This window comes from Nothobranchius furzeri, chromosome 14, assembly GCF_043380555.1.
Source record: "Nothobranchius furzeri strain GRZ-AD chromosome 14, NfurGRZ-RIMD1, whole genome shotgun sequence".
NCBI lineage: Eukaryota > Metazoa > Chordata > Actinopteri > Cyprinodontiformes > Nothobranchiidae > Nothobranchius > Nothobranchius furzeri.
Window position 1 is genome coordinate 55,845,385 of NC_091754.1, and position 18,429 is coordinate 55,863,813.

General features: G+C 42.3%; 3 protein-coding genes across 8 annotated transcripts in view; 2 read left to right on the plus strand and 1 right to left on the minus strand.

Moving 5' to 3' along the window:
- Positions 1-4,101: 4,101 nt before the first annotated feature.
- Positions 4,102-6,085, plus strand: sap18 (Sin3A-associated protein). Its single transcript, XM_015952511.3, has 4 exons — positions 4,102-4,281; positions 5,428-5,537; positions 5,612-5,734; positions 5,832-6,085. Exons 1-4 carry the CDS (start codon positions 4,210-4,212, stop codon positions 5,986-5,988), a joined length of 462 nt encoding a protein of 153 aa, XP_015807997.1. The 5' UTR covers positions 4,102-4,209; the 3' UTR covers positions 5,989-6,085.
- Positions 6,086-6,784: 699 nt separating this feature from the next.
- On the plus strand, positions 6,785-10,231 carry rtraf (RNA transcription, translation and transport factor). Its single transcript, XM_015952509.3, has 8 exons — positions 6,785-6,967; positions 7,378-7,502; positions 7,665-7,764; positions 7,983-8,063; positions 8,150-8,238; positions 8,323-8,391; positions 9,710-9,758; positions 9,838-10,231. Exons 1-8 carry the CDS (start codon positions 6,907-6,909, stop codon positions 9,990-9,992), a joined length of 729 nt encoding a protein of 242 aa, XP_015807995.1. The 5' UTR covers positions 6,785-6,906; the 3' UTR covers positions 9,993-10,231.
- Positions 10,232-13,477: 3,246 nt separating this feature from the next.
- The window catches only part of nid2a (nidogen 2a (osteonidogen)), a 77,218-nt gene continuing 72,266 nt past the window's right edge, over positions 13,478-18,429 (minus strand). For all 6 annotated transcript variants that reach the window (XM_070544204.1, XM_070544205.1, XM_070544207.1 and 3 more), the window contains 3 exons: positions 17,036-17,159; positions 16,818-16,930; positions 13,478-13,774 (listed from right to left, as the gene is read on the minus strand). In XM_070544204.1, the coding sequence (XP_070400305.1) occupies positions 13,764-13,774; positions 16,818-16,930; positions 17,036-17,159 (248 nt within the window). In that variant the 3' untranslated portion in view covers positions 13,478-13,763. The remainder of the gene's footprint in view (positions 13,775-16,817; positions 16,931-17,035; positions 17,160-18,429) is intronic.

Sequence of the window (18,429 nt, forward strand, 5' to 3'; positions counted from 1 at the left end):
AGTCACAAGTAAGTCACAAATCTTCCAGTCAAGTCTCGAGTCAAGTCCAAATCAAAGACAACCAAGTCCAAGTCGAGTCCAGAGTCAATGATGTGGAAGACCAAGTTCTTAACTTTGAATTTTCAAGTCGTAATCAAGTCATCTGTCCAACTTCAATGTAAGGACAATGATAATAAATAAATTCCAGAAATAAAGCTTCTTAAAGCTTCGTCTATTTGCACAAACGAGCAGAAAATGCAACTGATTCTAAACAAAGTGCTGCTGCATTTAGCAGTAAATCAAACCCAGAACGAAGAATGATTCATGATTTTTGTCCATGTCGTGTCACTTTTCTGCTAAAATATCAAATATGCTCAAGTCATCATCAAGTCAACAGATGCGAGTCGATTAAAGTTGCAAGTCACTGGCAATCAAGTCCGAGTCAAATCGTAAGTCTTTATAAATGTTATCAAGTCAAGTCAGAAGTCATTAAAAATAATGACTCGAGACTGACTCGAGTTCAAGTCATGTGACTCGAGTTCGCACCTCTGGCTGCCTGTATCCAGGGTCTTGTTGTTTTGGTCCAAATCTCTTGACTATTGAGGGTTAGGAAATAAATAAATTCGCTGATTCACTCTAAGTTTTGCTAGCTACTACAAAGCAGAGCAACGACCTCATTACCTCCACCCATCACCCATGAACGAAACAAACAATCCTTGAACCCATGCTTTCGTTCTTTTTAAACACAGAAACGGTTTTGTTTACCTGTTTTGTCGCTACAGTTTCGCCGATGCCGGCGAAACTGTAGCGACAAAACAGGTAAACAAAACCGTTTCTGTGTTTAAAAAGAACGAAAGCATGGAATTAGAACCACGACACAGCAAGAACACACCTAAGAAATCCTTGAACCCCTCCTCTTGAGGCAAGGACTTCATTCAAACAAAAGGGATTCATCATCCTCTCCAACTGTCACCTTCTTCTAGTTAAGAACCATGGCCTCAGAGATACAGGAGCTATTGCATTCACCAAGATCTGTAAGAATATTTATGATCGGCTGAGGAGGATGGAACCAAAACGCCATTGTCCTTAAACATCTAAACTAAGCAAAGTTGACTTTTATGTTTGCCACAGAACATAAAAGTTCTAAAAACCACAGATGGAAAGATTAAAGCGTGCATTGTGTATTCGAAAGGGTGTTCATTTGAGATCTCTGACTGTAACTGGACCCAGGTAAGTGTTTGGTCAGAACCCAACCACCTCCTGGCAGCAGTCAGCCCAAGGCACAGAGCACCTCTGTGTGCTGGTAAAGACCGTAACAGATGACATTCTCCCATTGTCTGCTGAAGTGTGGGAGCAAAAAGCAACTTCCACCTTGCTGTCTCAGAAACTCACTAGAAGAATTCTGAAGATGTAAAAATTCCGATCGTAGTTTGGCCGTTTTTTTGAGCGATGCGTCGAAATGATCTGCAGCACTTTCATATGGAAATAAGACTCCGCTGATTCTACTGTATTCCTTTGGGGAATGGTACTTTATGGTGATGCATATGATTGGATGAGTATCAGTGTCAGGGCCGGACCCAAAGAGCCTCTGTGGGATTTTTGGGTCATGTCTAACAATGACGGAACGGGAGAAGCTTTGGAACGTAACAGTCTGGTGGTCTATGAGGGGTGATGGAGGGGCTGGTCTCTGATCAGCCATCCGAACGGAGAACAGAAGGGGGTACTGTCAGCAAACACTCACATATATGTTTAAAGGCTGTAAAGTCTGTGTGTTTGTGCGTATGGGGGGGGGGGGGGGTTGCATGTGACCAAATAGCTGATCTGTGGGAGGACTTGGCTGACTGATCCCACAAAGATGTCTTGGATGTTTATTGTGTTTGTTTTCCACCAAAGTCTGAGCTGTCAGAAACACTTTTTGTCTTCAGTCCAACAAACCAGTGGCCTGGCAATCCATCCTGCATGTGTTAATAGATGTGCATAAATAAAACGTGCAGGGCAAACTCTTTTGCTATTGTGTTATTATTGGTTGGTCTAGATTTCTTGGCTAACATACCAGGGAATTACCATGGAATCTTGACCATTTTATGGATAACACTGGAGCAGTGTGGACACAGAATTGGATTTAGTACAATGAGATCTGATTAAAGAAGGTGTTGCAAGTGGTATTGTCTGTCAAGTTATAGTTAAAACAAGTCGTATCTGCTCATGAATGATCAGAAGACATTTGATCTGCATAAGTGGACTCAAACCAACAGGAAGATGTTGATCTCTATCAGAGAAGTGAGTCACTTCTGCAAAGTTTCTTTGTATAACTAGTAAAATATTGCAGAAAAAAATCTGTTTAGTGCTCTATTTTCATGAGTGGCTGGATGGAGGTCAAGTCCAACAGGACCAAGATTTAAAGATAATTCCAACCAAATGCACCACCCGGTCCCAAAAGAAAGTCTTCACATGGTTTAACTAAGCAAATGGGCACGAGCTTATTGGATAATTACTGCATGGGCGATTATCAACGAGTTATTTAACTCCAACTGGTACACTGAGTTGCTTCTCATTTCTTAAACAACCATGAGGAACGACACATCTGGTGGTCATGGAAGAGATGTTATAAGGGTCAGATCATTGGCGTGCATTAAGCAGAGAAAGCATCTAAGGAGATTGCAGAAACAACTAAAACTGGGTTAAGAACTGTCCAACGCATTCTTAAAAACTGGTCTGAGTCCAGATGGACCCTGTTCCAGAGTGATGGTGCATCAGGGTAAGAAGAGAGGCAGATGAAGTGATACACCCATCATGCCTAGTACCTAGTGTACAAGCCTGTGGGGGCAGTGTTATGATCTGTGGTTGCTGCAGGTGGTCGGGTCTAGGTTCAGCAACAGGATGTGCTCCAAGAATGAGGTCAGCTGACTACCTGAATATACTGAATGACCAGGTCATTCCTTCTTCCCTGTTGGCACGGGCATATTCCAAGATGACAATGCCAGGGTTCATCGGGCTCAGATAGTGAAAGAGAGGTTCAGGGAGCATGAGACATCATTTTCACACATGGATTGGTCACCACAGAGTCCAGACCTTAACCCCATTGAGAATCTTTAGGATGTGTTGGAGAAGGCTTTGTGCAGCGGTCTGACTCTACCATCATCAATGCAAGATCTTTGTGAAACTTCAATTCAACACTGGATGGAAATAATTCTTGTGCAGAAACAATGCCACAGTAAATACATGTCGTAATCAAAGCTAAAGACAGTCCAACAAAATATTAGAGTCTGGGAACTTTTAATTTGGTGGTGACTTATTGTTTTGGGCCGTGCAGTGTACAAATGATAAATAACTCACACTTACTGTATATAGCGCTTTTCTGAGTCAGAGAACTTCAAATCGCATTACTCTATAGTGAATATGCAGAAAGAAACCAAGCTAAGTGAAATTAAAAGACGTAAATGATTATATTTCAACGGAGTTTGAATGCAAAATAACCAGGAATCCTGGATAAACTCAATACATTTTTTCGGCTCATTTCATAGGACAATTTGGGTTTTGGCCATCAGATGGTAATGTAACTACCGGTACTTCACGCTATGGTTTTGGCAACCCAATATAGCATATAAATCTCATTTCTCATTTTCTATTTTCTAATAAGAATTTTACCTTAAATTCGTACATTTTGATATTTGAATTAGTCTTGTGTAGGCAGCAAGAGTTGTTTTTATTCGCCCTGTTCTTGCCGTGTGTAATGTTCAATGTTCTAACAATCTTCTGAATTGAAGTCACTATTCAGATTAAAGTGTAGTGTGCTGAGTTCAGTTTCAGAAATTTATGTATTCTAGTTTATATTCTTTTTGGTGAGAAGTGCCAACAGAGAATACTAATGAGTCTGTCACTGAAACTTGAGAGAGCGGTTTGCTTATGTAAAACAATAACTTGCCATCCCTGTAAATTCATGCTGTGTTTTTCTTCTAAACGCTTTTTAAAGTTATTTTTAAAACACAGGATTTTTTTTATTTTTGCCATGTTAACAGTTTCGATCGCTTCTCCAGGAGGTAAAGAAAACCTTTGCTGTGTTTAAAAAATAACCTAAAAACGGAGTAACGTGAATAACTTGCCTTACTTTCACGTGACCGGAAAAGCCTACGCTTTACGTTATGTTCATGTTGCCGTAAAAATATCATCGCTGAAAGACGCAAGTTGCAGCCAGACAGCTTAATAACATTTTAACTGTGTTAAACAAAAATGGCCCTTGAGTCGCGGATCACTCAGGAGGAAATTAAGAAGGAGCCCGAAAAGCCCATCGACCGGGAAAAGGTTAATGTTTGGATAATGTTCAGTAACTCGCTCATCGTGTTGTGTGCTTCTAGCTAACCTTGTTAGCTGGTTTTAAACACTAAAACGGCAGTCGGGAGGAGTAAAAGCTTAAAAAGTGTTTTAAAACGGTCATTTACAGCTATTTAATGTAGCCGTTCTCAATTCTGTGTCGTAAATGTTTTATTTGAACTAAATAAATTAAAATTGTGTATGATTTATCTCGACGGCACCGTCTAGCATGCTAATAAGCTAATGCTAGCAACGCTTTACATGAAAAGACCTCTAAATGTTTTCAGTATTGTAAATGAGTCGGTTTTCCCTGAACAGATAAACATGGTTACATTTGAAAGTTGAAAATAATACTTTTAAGCCTGCATTTTTATTGTTCTTAAGGCAGATAAATAAACTTAAAAAAAGCAAGTATTTTTATTTGTGCTTTTTAACGCGCAAGCACAAGAGTAATAAACAGCAGAAACACAAATAAAACTGTTAAATAAATAAACGAAGGTAGATGTAATTGTCTATTATTTACGTTTAGCAGGAGAAAAAGGGTTGACCATAAGAAAAAATAACGGATATTTGTGAATTATAAATTGATTTTATTTGCTGTAGACTTATACCTGCGAAAACAAATAAGTTTCTATTGGATAATTTACAATAATAAAGAATTGATATAAATAAATATTTTACAATAAGAAATGCTTAATAGAAAAGGGCAATCATATTTCAAATATAGTTTAAGATAACTTTTCTTATTCTGTAAAAAAATTGTAATTTCTGTTTTTGGGTTCAGCCTAATAAAAACATTTTTCCCACATGTGCATTAAAAGGTTGCAGAAAAGTTCACTAAATTTCTTAATCAGGAACCAGATGGCAATCTTAAAAAGCCATTTCTTTCTATCAGCTGTAGGTACTTATTACGGCCACCAGGGGGCAGCGAAGACTCACTTCGGAACTCACTTTGCCCTGATGAAAACTTTCAAAATAAGGTTTATGTAAAAAAAAAATCCAGTTGAATCATTGAAATAACACTGACATTTACATCAGTTATTCTAAATGTGTTCATATATTTAAATCACATGTAAAGAATGTGATATTTATTTGTACTTTTGCTTATGTTTAACTTAGTTTTCTTGTTTCCTTCAGACCTGCCCCCTCCTCCTGAGAGTATTTACTACCAACAGTGGCCGACACCACAGAATAGAGGAATTTTCTAGAGGGAACGTTCCTTCCAGCGAGTTGCAAATCTACACTTGGTAAGACTTACAAACCATTACGTTTCTGGTATATGCTACAGAACCTCTGAAACAAGTGTTTGTTTACATCACAGGATGGATGCTACTCTGAAGGAACTAACTGGTTTAGTGAAGGAAGTGTATCCAGAGGCCAGGAAAAAGGGGACCCACTTCAGCTTTGCCATAGTCTATCCAGAACCCAGAGGGAAAATGTACAAGTAAGTGTCGAGCAACACAGATCGGGGTCGTAAAATCATACTATTGTTCATGAATTCCTGTGGACTGAGTTTGTGCATCTCTTTTTACAATGTTCAGGTTAAAAGAGATCGGCAGTACCATGTCTGGCAGGAAGGGTTTGGAAGACTCCATGACGCTGCAGTCCCAGCGGTTCCAGATTGGAGACTATTTGGACATAGCCATCACACCGCCCAACAGAGCCCCGCCCCTCAACCAACGCATGAGGCCCTTCTGAACGCACATGAAGCGATACATCTGTTTTTGGGTTCTCTTGAGTAGTTTAGCCTCATTTTATAATTCTTCATGTTTAATAAAGCTGTTTTTTCCCTATAGACTGTTGTTGAGTAGTTAATATCAATAATGTGTGTTTGTGAAGAGTTAATTTGCAAAAACAGACCAGTTTTGATCAAACATACCAAACTCACTTGAATGATAATCCTTAATTTAAAAAGTTTTTTTTTTTTTTTTTTTTGCAAATTTGTATAGAGACTTCTCTGTTTCGTTATATAAACTATGTATTTAAGTTAAGGTGCCATCTCCACATTTGACCCATCGCCATAGGGATGGGTGAGCTGTAATTATGGCTGTGCTCAGGAACCAGTTGGTGGTTTAACCCCCAATCCAACCATTTTAAAGTTGAGTGTCAAGCAAGGAGGCATTGGGTCCCATTCTTAAAGTCTTTGGTGTGACACGACTGGGATTTGAACCCCGAATTCCAGACAGGGCGGACACACTACCACTAGACCACTGAGCTGGTATTAAGTCATTTTAAAGAAAAAGATAGACCACGGATAACGTTATTTCAAGCTCTTTGGTGTCTACAAGCTTAAAGTAATGGACGTATGCTTCAACAAACTCAAATGTGGGTATTTGAAAAAGAGACAATGGCAAAGGTCCCCTTTTTCCTGGCCTCTCCATACACTTCCTTTACTAAACCAGTTCGTTCCTTCAGAGTAGCATCCATCCTGTGACGTAATAAGACACTTGTTTCAGATGTGAATTCGTTGTTAGCTCTTATTTTGGAAAGCACAACCGGAAATACTCAACTCCGACAACGCATGCGCGCTGCCGCACACTGAGCTAGCAACGTAGTGGTCATTTAAGGTTTAATTATTTAGAAACAACGAAGGGTTTCACATTAAAACTTCGTGAAATGTTTCGCAGAAAACTAACAGCTCTAGATTATCACGATCCCAGCGGGTTCGACTGCTCAGGTAAGCAATAAACAGGCTGTTTAGGAGGTTCGGTGAGTTTTAATGGAACCAAGTTAGCACGAAGTCCTGAGGCGGCGAACTAAACGCTACAAATAGACTATTTTAAGGTTGTGCTCAGTTTTAGTAGCACACGTGTTTTATCAGCTTTAATATCTTCATAAATCAATCAAAAACACACCACATGTGTATTCGGCATTAATATTTGTAAGATAGCTTCATTTCTAGGGATGTATTTTGCTAGTCTAGCAGACTAAACGATGACCGTGTGTCTCATTGGGCTATATTTATCAGTTAAACAGCTGGACTCCTTTGCTTCACTAATTATCAGAGTGTATAACAGCAGATGGTGATTAAAAAAATTATGTGTTTTCATAAAACCAGTAAAATAGTGACGCATCCGCTTTTGTCAGATGAAACTCACTTCAGAAACTGCATCGTGTGGCTGGAGGACCAGAAGATCCGACACTACAAGATCGAAGACCGGGGCAACCTTAGGAACATCCCCAGCTCTGAGTGGCCCAAAGCCTATGAGAAGGTGAGACTATCTCAGAGCTTATCTCCTAACAAGAGTCCCAACTAGAGCTTACGTGTGTGTGTGTGTGTGTGTGTGCGCGTGTGCGTGCGTGTGTGTGTGTGTGTGTGTGTGTGTGTGTGTGTGTGTGTGTGTGTGTGTGTGTGTGTGTGTGTGTGTGTGTAGTACCTGCAGGACCTGACCTGTCCATTTGGAGTCCAGGAGCGTAAGGAGGCTTTGGACTGGTTACTGGGGCTGGCTGTGCGTTATGAATATGGAGACAACGGTATCTGATGTGATCGTTTATCTGTAAAAACCTCCTAAAATGATATTTATTCAGAAATCACAGCTTTGATGTGGCGTGTCAATGGTTGAAATACCGACCACGACCAATAGAGGGGGCCATAACAAAGGAAATAATGCCAACACGCATAGAAAGCTGAATTATAATTAGGTTATTATATGATGGCGTTTTTTCCTTATTCTGGGTGTTTTGTTTTGTAGTTGATAAGTATAAAAACTGCCCGCCGCTGGCCGCTTCGGGGAACGGCGACAGAGCCGTGGATCCTCTCATCAACCTGGACAGTAAGCAGGAACACATCTTTGCTGTTACTACCTTTTAACGTTTCATTCATCACCTAAAGGTCTAATAAAAAATAAATACATTTCAGGCAGTTCTCCAGATTTTAAAGCAGGAGTCACCGCTCTGGCGAACATTCTAAAGATCCAACGACACGACGATTACCTGGTCATGCTCAAGGTGAGCTGTATGCGTGTCTACATCATCCCTGAATGTGCTCAAGTTGTTTACTTTGTGACGTTTCCTAATGTTTTCACTCGGCAGGCTATCCGCATCCTGATCCAGGAGAGACTTTCACCAGAGGCCATCACAAAAGCCAACCAGAACAGAGAGGTACACGTTACACTGTAAAACAGCAACAAACTAGTCAATTAAACAGAAATGGTAGAATTAGCTAAAATGGTCAAGAAAATGACCTTATTAGTCTTGAAGATAACGTTAAACATTTTTCTGTGTTTCTGTGAACAGTTAGTATCTTACCAGCTGTAGGGAGTTCTTTGAATGGCCTCAGTTTGGAGAAAGAGTTTGCAATTTTTAAAACGCTCTAGTTAAAAATATATCAGTTATTAAATAATAATAATAATAATTTACTAGGGTTGTCAGAAAATATTGATATGGCAATATATCGTGATATTTTTTTCAGTGATATATCGATTTTCAAAAGTGGTGTATCGAAAATATCGATATCGCAATATATTGCGGTATAGTTTTCTGCGATATATCGATATTCAAAAGCAGTGTATCTAATTTTTGGAAGAATTTACATACAAACATTTGTGTATTTTCATTTCTTTTGGTGCAATTCAAACGCCGATCACTAGTTGGCAGCAGTGTGCCAGTGGGTTTTGTTTCCACCGTTGAAATGCAAATCCCTCCATTATGGTTCAGATACCTCATGTTAAACATGTTAGTATCGGTTTGGATTGTTTGTTGAATTTCACTATGATAAATTCAGTCTAAAAAAAGTCGTTAATATCGAATGTATCGCAATATATCGTGATGTATTGTATCGTCTTCCCTGTATCATGATGTGTATCGTATCGCCGTAATTTCACCAATACACACCCCTATTATTTACACACATGGTGCTTCTGGCTGGCTTTTCATAATATTTCTGCTTAAACAGTTGTCCTCAATTCTTTTCAGTGATGTCAAGGTACGTGTTGAATATGGCTTCTACTTACGTGGACTCTCAAGCCGCCCCGCCTCACTAATTGAGAACCACTGTGCTAGATTAACTACAAAACATGACATTTATGACAGTATTAATTGTAAAAAAGTATTTGCATGATTTAGAGATTGTAGTTATTTTAAGACATTTTATAATTAGCCTCATTTTGACTAGCTGCTAGCTTGTCACAATTAGCTAATCTCCATTTCTCTAAACTGAGGGTTTTCAAAGGCCTTTCCACAACAACTAGACGACATTTAACCAGAAACACTCTTCAGAAGTCCTGAGCTGTTCTATGATTTTTTTTGAGTGTACACACTATAAAAATGTCACGTGAAGTCTTTATTTATTTATTTTCTTAGCCCATGTTGTTTCATTTAAATCGATGATCAGTAAATCTGAAAGAAAACATTTTGTTCTGGATCACCTTCAGCTTGTGATTCTGATCTTTAAGCTTCATACTTTCTCTTTTGTCCCCAGGGAGTCCCGGTGGCTTTAGACAAACACGTTTTGGGTTTTGACACTGGAGGTGAGTTTTTGTGTTTGGCTACCACAACACCCATCGGTGTAGAAGAGAAAAACTGACCTCCGTGGTTCTCCGACCTCAGATGCGACCCTGAACGAGGCGGCCCAGATCCTGCGCCTGCTGCACATCGAGGAGCTACGAGAGCTGCAGACAAAGATCAACGAGGCCATCGTCGCCGTTCAGGCCATCATAGCCGACCCAAAGACGGACCACAGGCTGGGCAAGGTCGGCAGATGAGGAGGAAGCAAAGGACTGATGGAGATTTTATTTTTATTTAATTTTGAGAACAAAGGCCCTTCTTGTTTGCTGGGATGGTTAAAGGGACATAAATGATTCTGTTGTTGCATCAGTTTTAAACATCCAGGGTCAGATGTTCATTTACCGCTTGTTGTTCAGCAGGAAGCGGTGAGGTGGATACTGTTGAGCTGGTGTTTTTCTCCACAGCGGGAATAAAACGATTATTTTGAGTCGGTAAATATTAATTTTGCTTATTTACTTTGTGCCAGACTTAATCGACTTCCTGATTCTGGGGTTTCTGTGATTGGTTTTATTCTGGATGGAAAAAAGAATTTGGTTCAGGAGTTTGACTTTGACTGTGTCAAGAGATACCTTCTAACTCGACTGTCCTCGTGGACAAAAATGTCTCCTTTAGGAAAGTTTTCTCATCGGACCAGACTGGGCTGTTTAAAACGATCCAAGACTGAACCAGTTGTTAAGCATGGTGGTGGCAACATCCTGATTTGGTGCTGATGCCTTCTACAAAGTAGACAGGCCCCCAAACTCTTCAAATTTTTCTGAAATCATCCGCTTTATGGTTGAAACACTAGAATGTTTCGGAACATTGATAGTCCTAAGATTTCATTTGGACCCTGAACAGATTCAAGACTCTGGTCCAGATGCAGCAGAGCAGAACCGAGCTTGTGTTTGTGATCATAGAGATGAGGCGTTTGCCAAAAAGCTCCAATTTGATCTCATCCGTCTAAAACTCCATGGTGTCCTCGGTTGTCTTTCATGTCCAAAAAGAGAAAGGTGCTTTCATCTAACAATGATAAACCTTAATATTAGAGTTGTCCTCTAACCACTCTGGAAACTGCTGGACTCTGGTTGTCGCTCATATTATCATGTCTTATTCATTAATTATCTTCACGTGTCCCCATCCACAGTCTCAAGAACATTAAACTTCTGAATAATGTCCAACTGCAATTAAAGGAAGAGCAAATGTCTTAGAGGTGGTCCTCTTGTCCAGCTGTTCCAAAACTTTATAGCTTCAAATCCAAAAATGGTCATTTTTCAAGACGTGACCCCAGATAACTCAACAATTCTCAACGGGGTTAAGGTCTGGACTCTGTGGTGGCCAATCCATATGTGGAAACGATGTCTCATGGTCCCTGAACCACTCTTTCACTATCTGAGCCCGATGAATCCTGGCATTGTCATCTTGGAATATGCCCGTGCCGTCAGGGAAGATGGAATAACCTGGTCATTCAAGAGGCCTGTATTTGATATGGTGACTTCTAGAGTCCTGGAACCCCCCAAGGCGCTTCACAACACAACCAGTCGTTCACCCATTCACACGCTGGTGGTGATGAGCTACGATGTAGCCACAGCTGCCCTGGGGTGCACTGACTGAGGCGAGGCTGCCGAGCACTGGTGCCACCGGTCCCTCCGACCACCACCAGCAGGCAACGTGGGTTAAGTGTCTTGCCCAAGGACACATTGACAGCGACAGACTGAGCGGGGCTCGAACCTGCAACCTTCCGATTACGGGGCGAGCACTTAACTCCTGTGCCACCATCGCCCACAGCTGGCAGCTGACCTCATTCTTGGAGCACATCCTGTTGCTGAACCTAGACCTGACACACTGCAGCCACCACAGATCATGACACTGCCCCCACAGGCTTACAGTAGGCATGATGGGTGCATCACTTCATCTGCCTCTCTTCTTACCCTGATGCACCATCACTCTGGAACAGGGTCCATCTGGACTCATCAGACCAGTTTTTAATAACTTAAACCAGTTTTAGTCGTTTCTACATCCTGAGATGTTTCCTCTGCTTGAGGCTAGTGAAATGACCCTTCTCACACAGTCTAACGTCTTTTCCACGACAATCAAAATAACTCGTTCTTTGAACATCTTAGGTGTGTTCTTGCTGTGTCTTTCTAATTCCATGCTTTCGTTCTTTTTAAACACAGAAACAGTTTTGTTTACCTGTTTTGTAGCTACAGTTTCGCCGACGGCTGCCGGCTTCTTCAGGCTGACGCTAATGGTGGCGCGTCACTTCCTTCTCCGTTTATCTGCGGGCAGCAGAGGACGTTGTCGCCCTCTACTGCCCGCTCTCCCCTCTCCGACATGGGCCGATAAACCCGACATGGGCGATAAACAAAGGAAAACAGCAAACAAAAACAGAAAGCAAAGAACAACCCCAAAAAAGAACCAGAAACCCAGAAAGACAAGAACCAAAACCAGTGATAACCCTACCATACATCAGAGGCATAACGGAAAAAATAAGAGCAACAATGAAAAAACACAACATAAACACACCAATAAAGCCATACACAACAGTTAGAAACAGACTAGTACACCCAAAAGACAAAATATCAGCTGGACAAAAATGTGGAGTCATTTACGAAATCCCATGCAAAATATGCAATAAAACATACATAGGAGAAACCGGACGCCAACTCAATACACGGACAATAGAACACAGAAAGGAGTGTGAGAAAGAGGCAAATCGTAAACACACGAGCAACAAAAGAAGCAGCAGAAAGTACAATAAAAAAGTCAGCCGTAACAGATCATTGCTTAAGAGAAAACCATATAATGGACTGGGACAACACACGGATCATAACCACTGAACAACAAAAATACAAAAGATGGATCAAGGAAGCAATCGAGATAAGGAGACGTGGATGTGGGACCATGAACAGGGACGACGGAGTTTACACGCTGGACCACGCATGGGACTGCATCGTCGGAGAGGGGAGAGCGGGCAGCAGAGGGCGACAACGTCCTCTGCTGCCCGCAGATAAACGGAGAAGGAAGTGACGCGCCACCATCAGCGTCAGCCTGAAGAAGCCGGCAGCCGTCGGCGAAACTGTAGCTACAAACAGGTAAACAAAACTGTTTCTGTGTTTAAAAAAAGAACAAAAGCATGGAACTCGTTCTTTGTTTCGTTCTGTTTTCCATTTTATTTTGATGCCTGGAAATCACCTTAAGACCGTCCGTGTGGCTCATGGTGACCCACAGCTGAGTCCTGATCACTGCTTTAGCCTTTATCTGCTTACAGACGGTCTTCTCGCCTTTTGAATTTATGAATGAGTTATTTACACAACATTAAAAAAAACAGTCCCCTAAAAAAAAAATCCAATCACATTTTATTATAAATATCACGTCTCATTAACAGTTAAGAGATCTGATCTGTATTAAAACATATTTAGCTCAAACAAGTTATCTTTTCTCCAGGTGAGAAATACACATCAGAGCAAAGGTTAAAGTCAGGACTTCACTAATATTTGGTTATCAAAATAAAATCTATGGCAGTGATGGAGGTCTATGTAACCATGTGCTACCAGTAACATGGACACCTGTAGGGCAGATGTGAGCCTCGTGGCTCTGGCCTGGTACTAGCTGTGTAGGGTCGAAATGCTTCTTCATCTCAGGGCCATACATAAACATATCCTCTAAATGCTCAGTAAAAAATAACAAAACCCTGACGCTCAAGTTTTACATAAAAAAGCTTTGTTGACTTTTTTTTCTTCAAACAGGAAACAAAATAACTCACAAAATACAAAAACACAGTAGAAAAGAAAAACAAAACAACTAAAAATGAGGTATGAAACAAATTTACAAAACTTTGGGTTATGCTTTGAACGTTTGGCTCTGATTGCTGGTTTCTTGCTCCCTTCGGTGAGTCACCCCCGCACTGCCCTGAGGGACGCCGCCTCCTGTCCAGGAACCCGCCCCCAGATCTGTTAGCACCAAAGGACCTTGTGGCTTCTGGTCCGTCGTTAGTGGTTCCCTGTGAAGCGACACAAAAAACAAAGACACCTCTTCATTTCGGTGATGTCTAATTTGTCCACGGGGGTGGTTCAAAGATCCAGGTGGAAGAGTGATTTCCCTTCCTGCGTCAGTCCAAATGACAGAACAAGCACACTCATGTCCTCCCACCACACTTAGTTTTCTGCGAGAACAAGTTCATGCGTTCAACAGTGACAGCTTAAAGCCTCCTCCAACCAACTCCCAAACCCCTAACAAGTGTTAGAGCTGTCATCATGGTGTCTTTGAACATTGTTTTCACGCCGTCTCTGGCTTTCACGGGGACTTTTACAGCTGCACACCCAGCGACGACCGTCCCGACCAATCATCAGAGCCGACGACCAGATTTCCTGCTGTGCAGATGTGTCACCTCGGCCCCGGCATCTGCCAGGGTGCCACTTCTGAGGATCATCCTGTGTTTAGAGGGCTATGTAGCACTTTGAAGGTGTTTAACAACATGGCTTTGAAAGGACTCTGAGCCATCTGCTAACATCAACACATCAAACATGACTCAGCCAAAGTACAGGCAGAGGGGTAGTCGACAGCTGTGTAATCATCACTCTCGGCCTCACGTTCAGTAAAGGCCTCACACATCCTCGTTCTGATCGTAGATGCACAAAAAACAGTTTGGAAAGCCAGGTTTAAAACCCAATCTAGTGTCTGCACAGCAAAAGCTTGGTTTTCTTTTATCACCTGTCGCTTAAAGAACGGCTATCGTGTTTTTACCTGCATCTTATCTTACGCTAAGTATTTTATGAACCACTGGACAGATTTTAGTTCATTGGAGTCCTACTGAGCCTGGTTCTGTTGGAGGATTCGTCCTGTTGAAAGAGTTTTCCTCTCCACTGTCGCTACATGTTTGCTTAGTGTGAGGATTGCTGTATAGACACAGTGACTCGGTGCAATCAGCTGGCTTTTTGTAGGTAGGAAACCTTTCACTAAAGATCTCGACTCTCTAAGCAAGTAATTAGAACTGCCTCTGTTGTCACGGTGCAGCGCTGCACACTCTCACTGAAACAGGATGTGCTTCCCCCCGCCTCCTCTGAGCGCACGTCACTGTATTATAGTCAGTTGGTGGACGTAAACGAGCGGCACCTAGAAAATGGCTGTGGTCAGCATCATATCTGGCTTCTTACTGGCTGGAGAATTTCCATCCATCCATCAATTTTCGGTCACTTATCCAGGGCCGGGTCATCGGGGCAGTAAGCAGGGAGACCCAGACTTCCCTCTTCGCAGCCACTTGGGCTAACTCCTCCAGGGGAATCCTAAGGTGTTCTCTGGCCAGGTGAGAGACATAGTCCCTCCATCATGTCCTGGGTCTACCTTTAGGCCTTCTATCGTTTGGACGTGCCTGGAAAACCTCACCAGCGAGGCGTCCAGGAGGCATCCTAACTAGATGCCCGTGCCACCTCAACTGGCTCCTCTCGATGTGGAGGAGCAGCGGGTCTGCTCCGAGCCCCTCCCGAATGACCGAGCTTCTCGTCCTGTCTCTAAGGGAGAGCCCAGCCACTCTTCGGAGAAAACTCATTTCGGCCGCTTGTATCCACGATCTCGTTCTTTTAGTCACTACCCAAAGCTCATGACCATAGGTGAGGGTAGGAACGTAGATCGACCGGTAAATCGAGAGCTTAGCCTTCGAACTCAGCTCTCTCTTCACCACGACAGATCGGTACAATGCCCACATCACTGCAGATGCAGCCTGTCGATCTCACGCTCCAGTTTTCCCTCACTCCTGAACAAGACCCCGAGATAAACTCCTCCACTTGAGGCAGGACCTCATCCCTGACCTGGAGAAGGCATTCTACTTTTTCCGACTCAACACCATGGTCTCGGATTTAGAGGAGTTGATTCTCATCCCATCTGCTTCACACTCGACTGCGAACCACTCCAGTGAGAGCCGGAGGTCATGTTCTGATGACGCCAACAGGACCACATCATCTGCAAAAAGCAGAGACTCAATCCTTACGCCACCAAAACGGATCCCCTCCACACCTTGGCTGCACCTAGAAATTGATGTGCCTCTGTGACAAGGGCAGCCTTGGCGGAGTTTCACTTTCACAGGAAATGAGACCGGAGATGCAGACCAAGCTCTGGGGACTTCACAGTCCACAGCAGAGGGCCTGGTACCCCCCAAAGGGCCTCCCAAGCCTTCTCCAAATTCATAAAACACATGTAGAGTGGGTGGGCGTACTCCCACGCACCCTCCAGGACCCTCCTAAGATTATAGAGATGGTTCAGTGTTCCACGGCTGGTTCCTCCTGAATCCAAGGTTCCTTACCAGGGAGGCTCAGTGTGATCCCTTGTATTTGGAACACATCTGTTTAAATAGGGGAACCGCAGGCGGTGGAACTTTTGGCAGAATAATCTTGCTTCAGTCCAAGAGCTCAAGAAAATTCAATGAGAACCGGTTTTAGGTGTGCAAAAAATAAAAAAAAAAGTCGGAGTGTAGAGAGAAGCAGCTGGAACTCTAAAGCGGGATGTTTGTATGACTTTAAGGGTAGAAGAGTCCATCTGAGCGCAAGTAGGATGTAAGTGAGCACAGGAAGTATTTTTTGAGTGTTTTCAAAGAGAACGTTACAAGATCCGAGCATGAAATCAACTAGTGCTCTCAAATCAAGAAAATGCACTCCTAATTAAAGAGCAAGTCACCCCCAAATCAACTTTTTTATGCTGATTAAATTTATAAATGCGTGTCTAATCGTGCTGCAGACACGTGTAGTTAATAGTTTAGCATTTTTGTGCACTGCATTTGAATTTAAATCTGCCATCGCTATTGGCTAAGAGGTACCCTAGAACGTTAGCTGGTACCATATGATGTCACAATGTCAGTGTCAGCCTGTGTGTGTGTATTTGCTAGCGGCTCCGTCCTCTCGGTCTGCTAGGCAACAGCATTTGTTGCATTTTTCAAACAGGAAGTGGGAGTGGAGTAAGACTCTGATAGAGGGTGACTTGCTCTTTAAAGATGGGGTGCTACTCCCATAGCAATCAACACATGACCTGAAAAAGACCCTATATATTAATCTTACCCGGTAGACAGTAGGTGGTTGCTATGGTGACGCCATACAGGTGTGACCGCTGCTCGGGCAGGTATTCATCTGTGAACTTACTGCTGTCTTTGCTCACTGCGATCACACCATCCCTGTGAAGGAGAACACCAAAAAAAAGCTTCTGAAGGCTGCACACTGACACTTAATGAATTTCAATCATTAATGACTGAAAGAAAGACCAAAAAAAATGGGCACACCTCCTCCAGTCTGTGTAATAGAAGTGATTCCTGTAGTAGACCATACTGAAGGGGTAGTTGAGGGTGGGGTGGATCACTCTCCGACCAGAGCCGTTTGGAGATATGCACTCCAGACGCTTTGTTCCTGATGCACACATGACAGGAGGGCAGACCAACATGCTGACTTATTCAAACAGAACAGTTGGGAGGGCACATGATGGATAATTAATGATGTCATTATTCAGAAGATCAAAAGGTATCCAAACCAACCAGATCCCATGTGAAAAAGTCACTGATGCCAGAAACCTCATTTTGAAAGCCTTGGAGCCGTTTCTGATTACTGCAGGGGCGTGTCCAGGGAGTGGCCTGGGGTAGCACATGCCACCCTTGTAATCTGATTGGCCACCCCAGGTGCCAACACACTAATTTACCTTTAAATAGGCTTTTCATTGTCCACAAAAGGCTTGGGGGTAAAACAAAAAAAGCATAACTATTGGTGCCACCCATGCACAAACTTGTGCCTCACCTGGGCCACCCCATTTTAAAAGATCTGGACACGCCACTGGATAACTGGTACGGAGTCTCACATCTCGATGGATGAACGCTGTCTCACTCTTCTTTACATAATCGTTTGAATTCAACCACATTGGAGGATTTTCCAGCCTGATTGTTCTGTTAAAGGTCAAAGGTCAGACATTGTCCTTCAGGATGTTCTGCTAGAGAGCAGAATTCATAGTTGCATCAGTTACAGCAAGTGGTCCAGGTACTGAACAGGGCTGGGCTTCGTTTAGATTTGAACGATTCTGATTCCTGGCGATTCTTGATTTTGATTCTTTCAAACAACATTACATGTGTTAAATGAGCCACCTAACCGTAGGCTTTTCCTGATGAAATAGTCAGAACTTCTCAGTGAAGCTTTTACACAAAAGCTGCACTTCAGAACGCGCTGACGCAAACACTTCTGGTAGATTCTTCTTTGATGGTATTCAGTAGATTCTTCTTCCAATCAGCAGACTACGTATAGAAACTGGGAATCAGAATTTATGCATTTCAGCGATTCTGGGAAAAGCCGATTCTCGATGCCCAAACCTCGTCCTGAAGCAGCACAGTGATGTTGGCATGTGGACGTACAAACCTTTTATTGGAGATGGTGCTGTTCTGTCAGCTGTGTTAGACATTATTATGAATTTATAAGTGGTTTGGCAGTTCTAGGTGTATCATCGATTGGCAAATATCATTAGAATCCTAGCTTTCTAATGATGTGTAATACGTAAATGAACATAGAATGAGTGTTGCAAAAACACCCTGATTTGACAAGGAAGTTTGAAATGTCCCAACCAAGAGACAAATTCAAATGGCATAAAAAATAATATCGTAATCGTAACAAACGATTAGCTAAGAGCCCAGATTTCCAC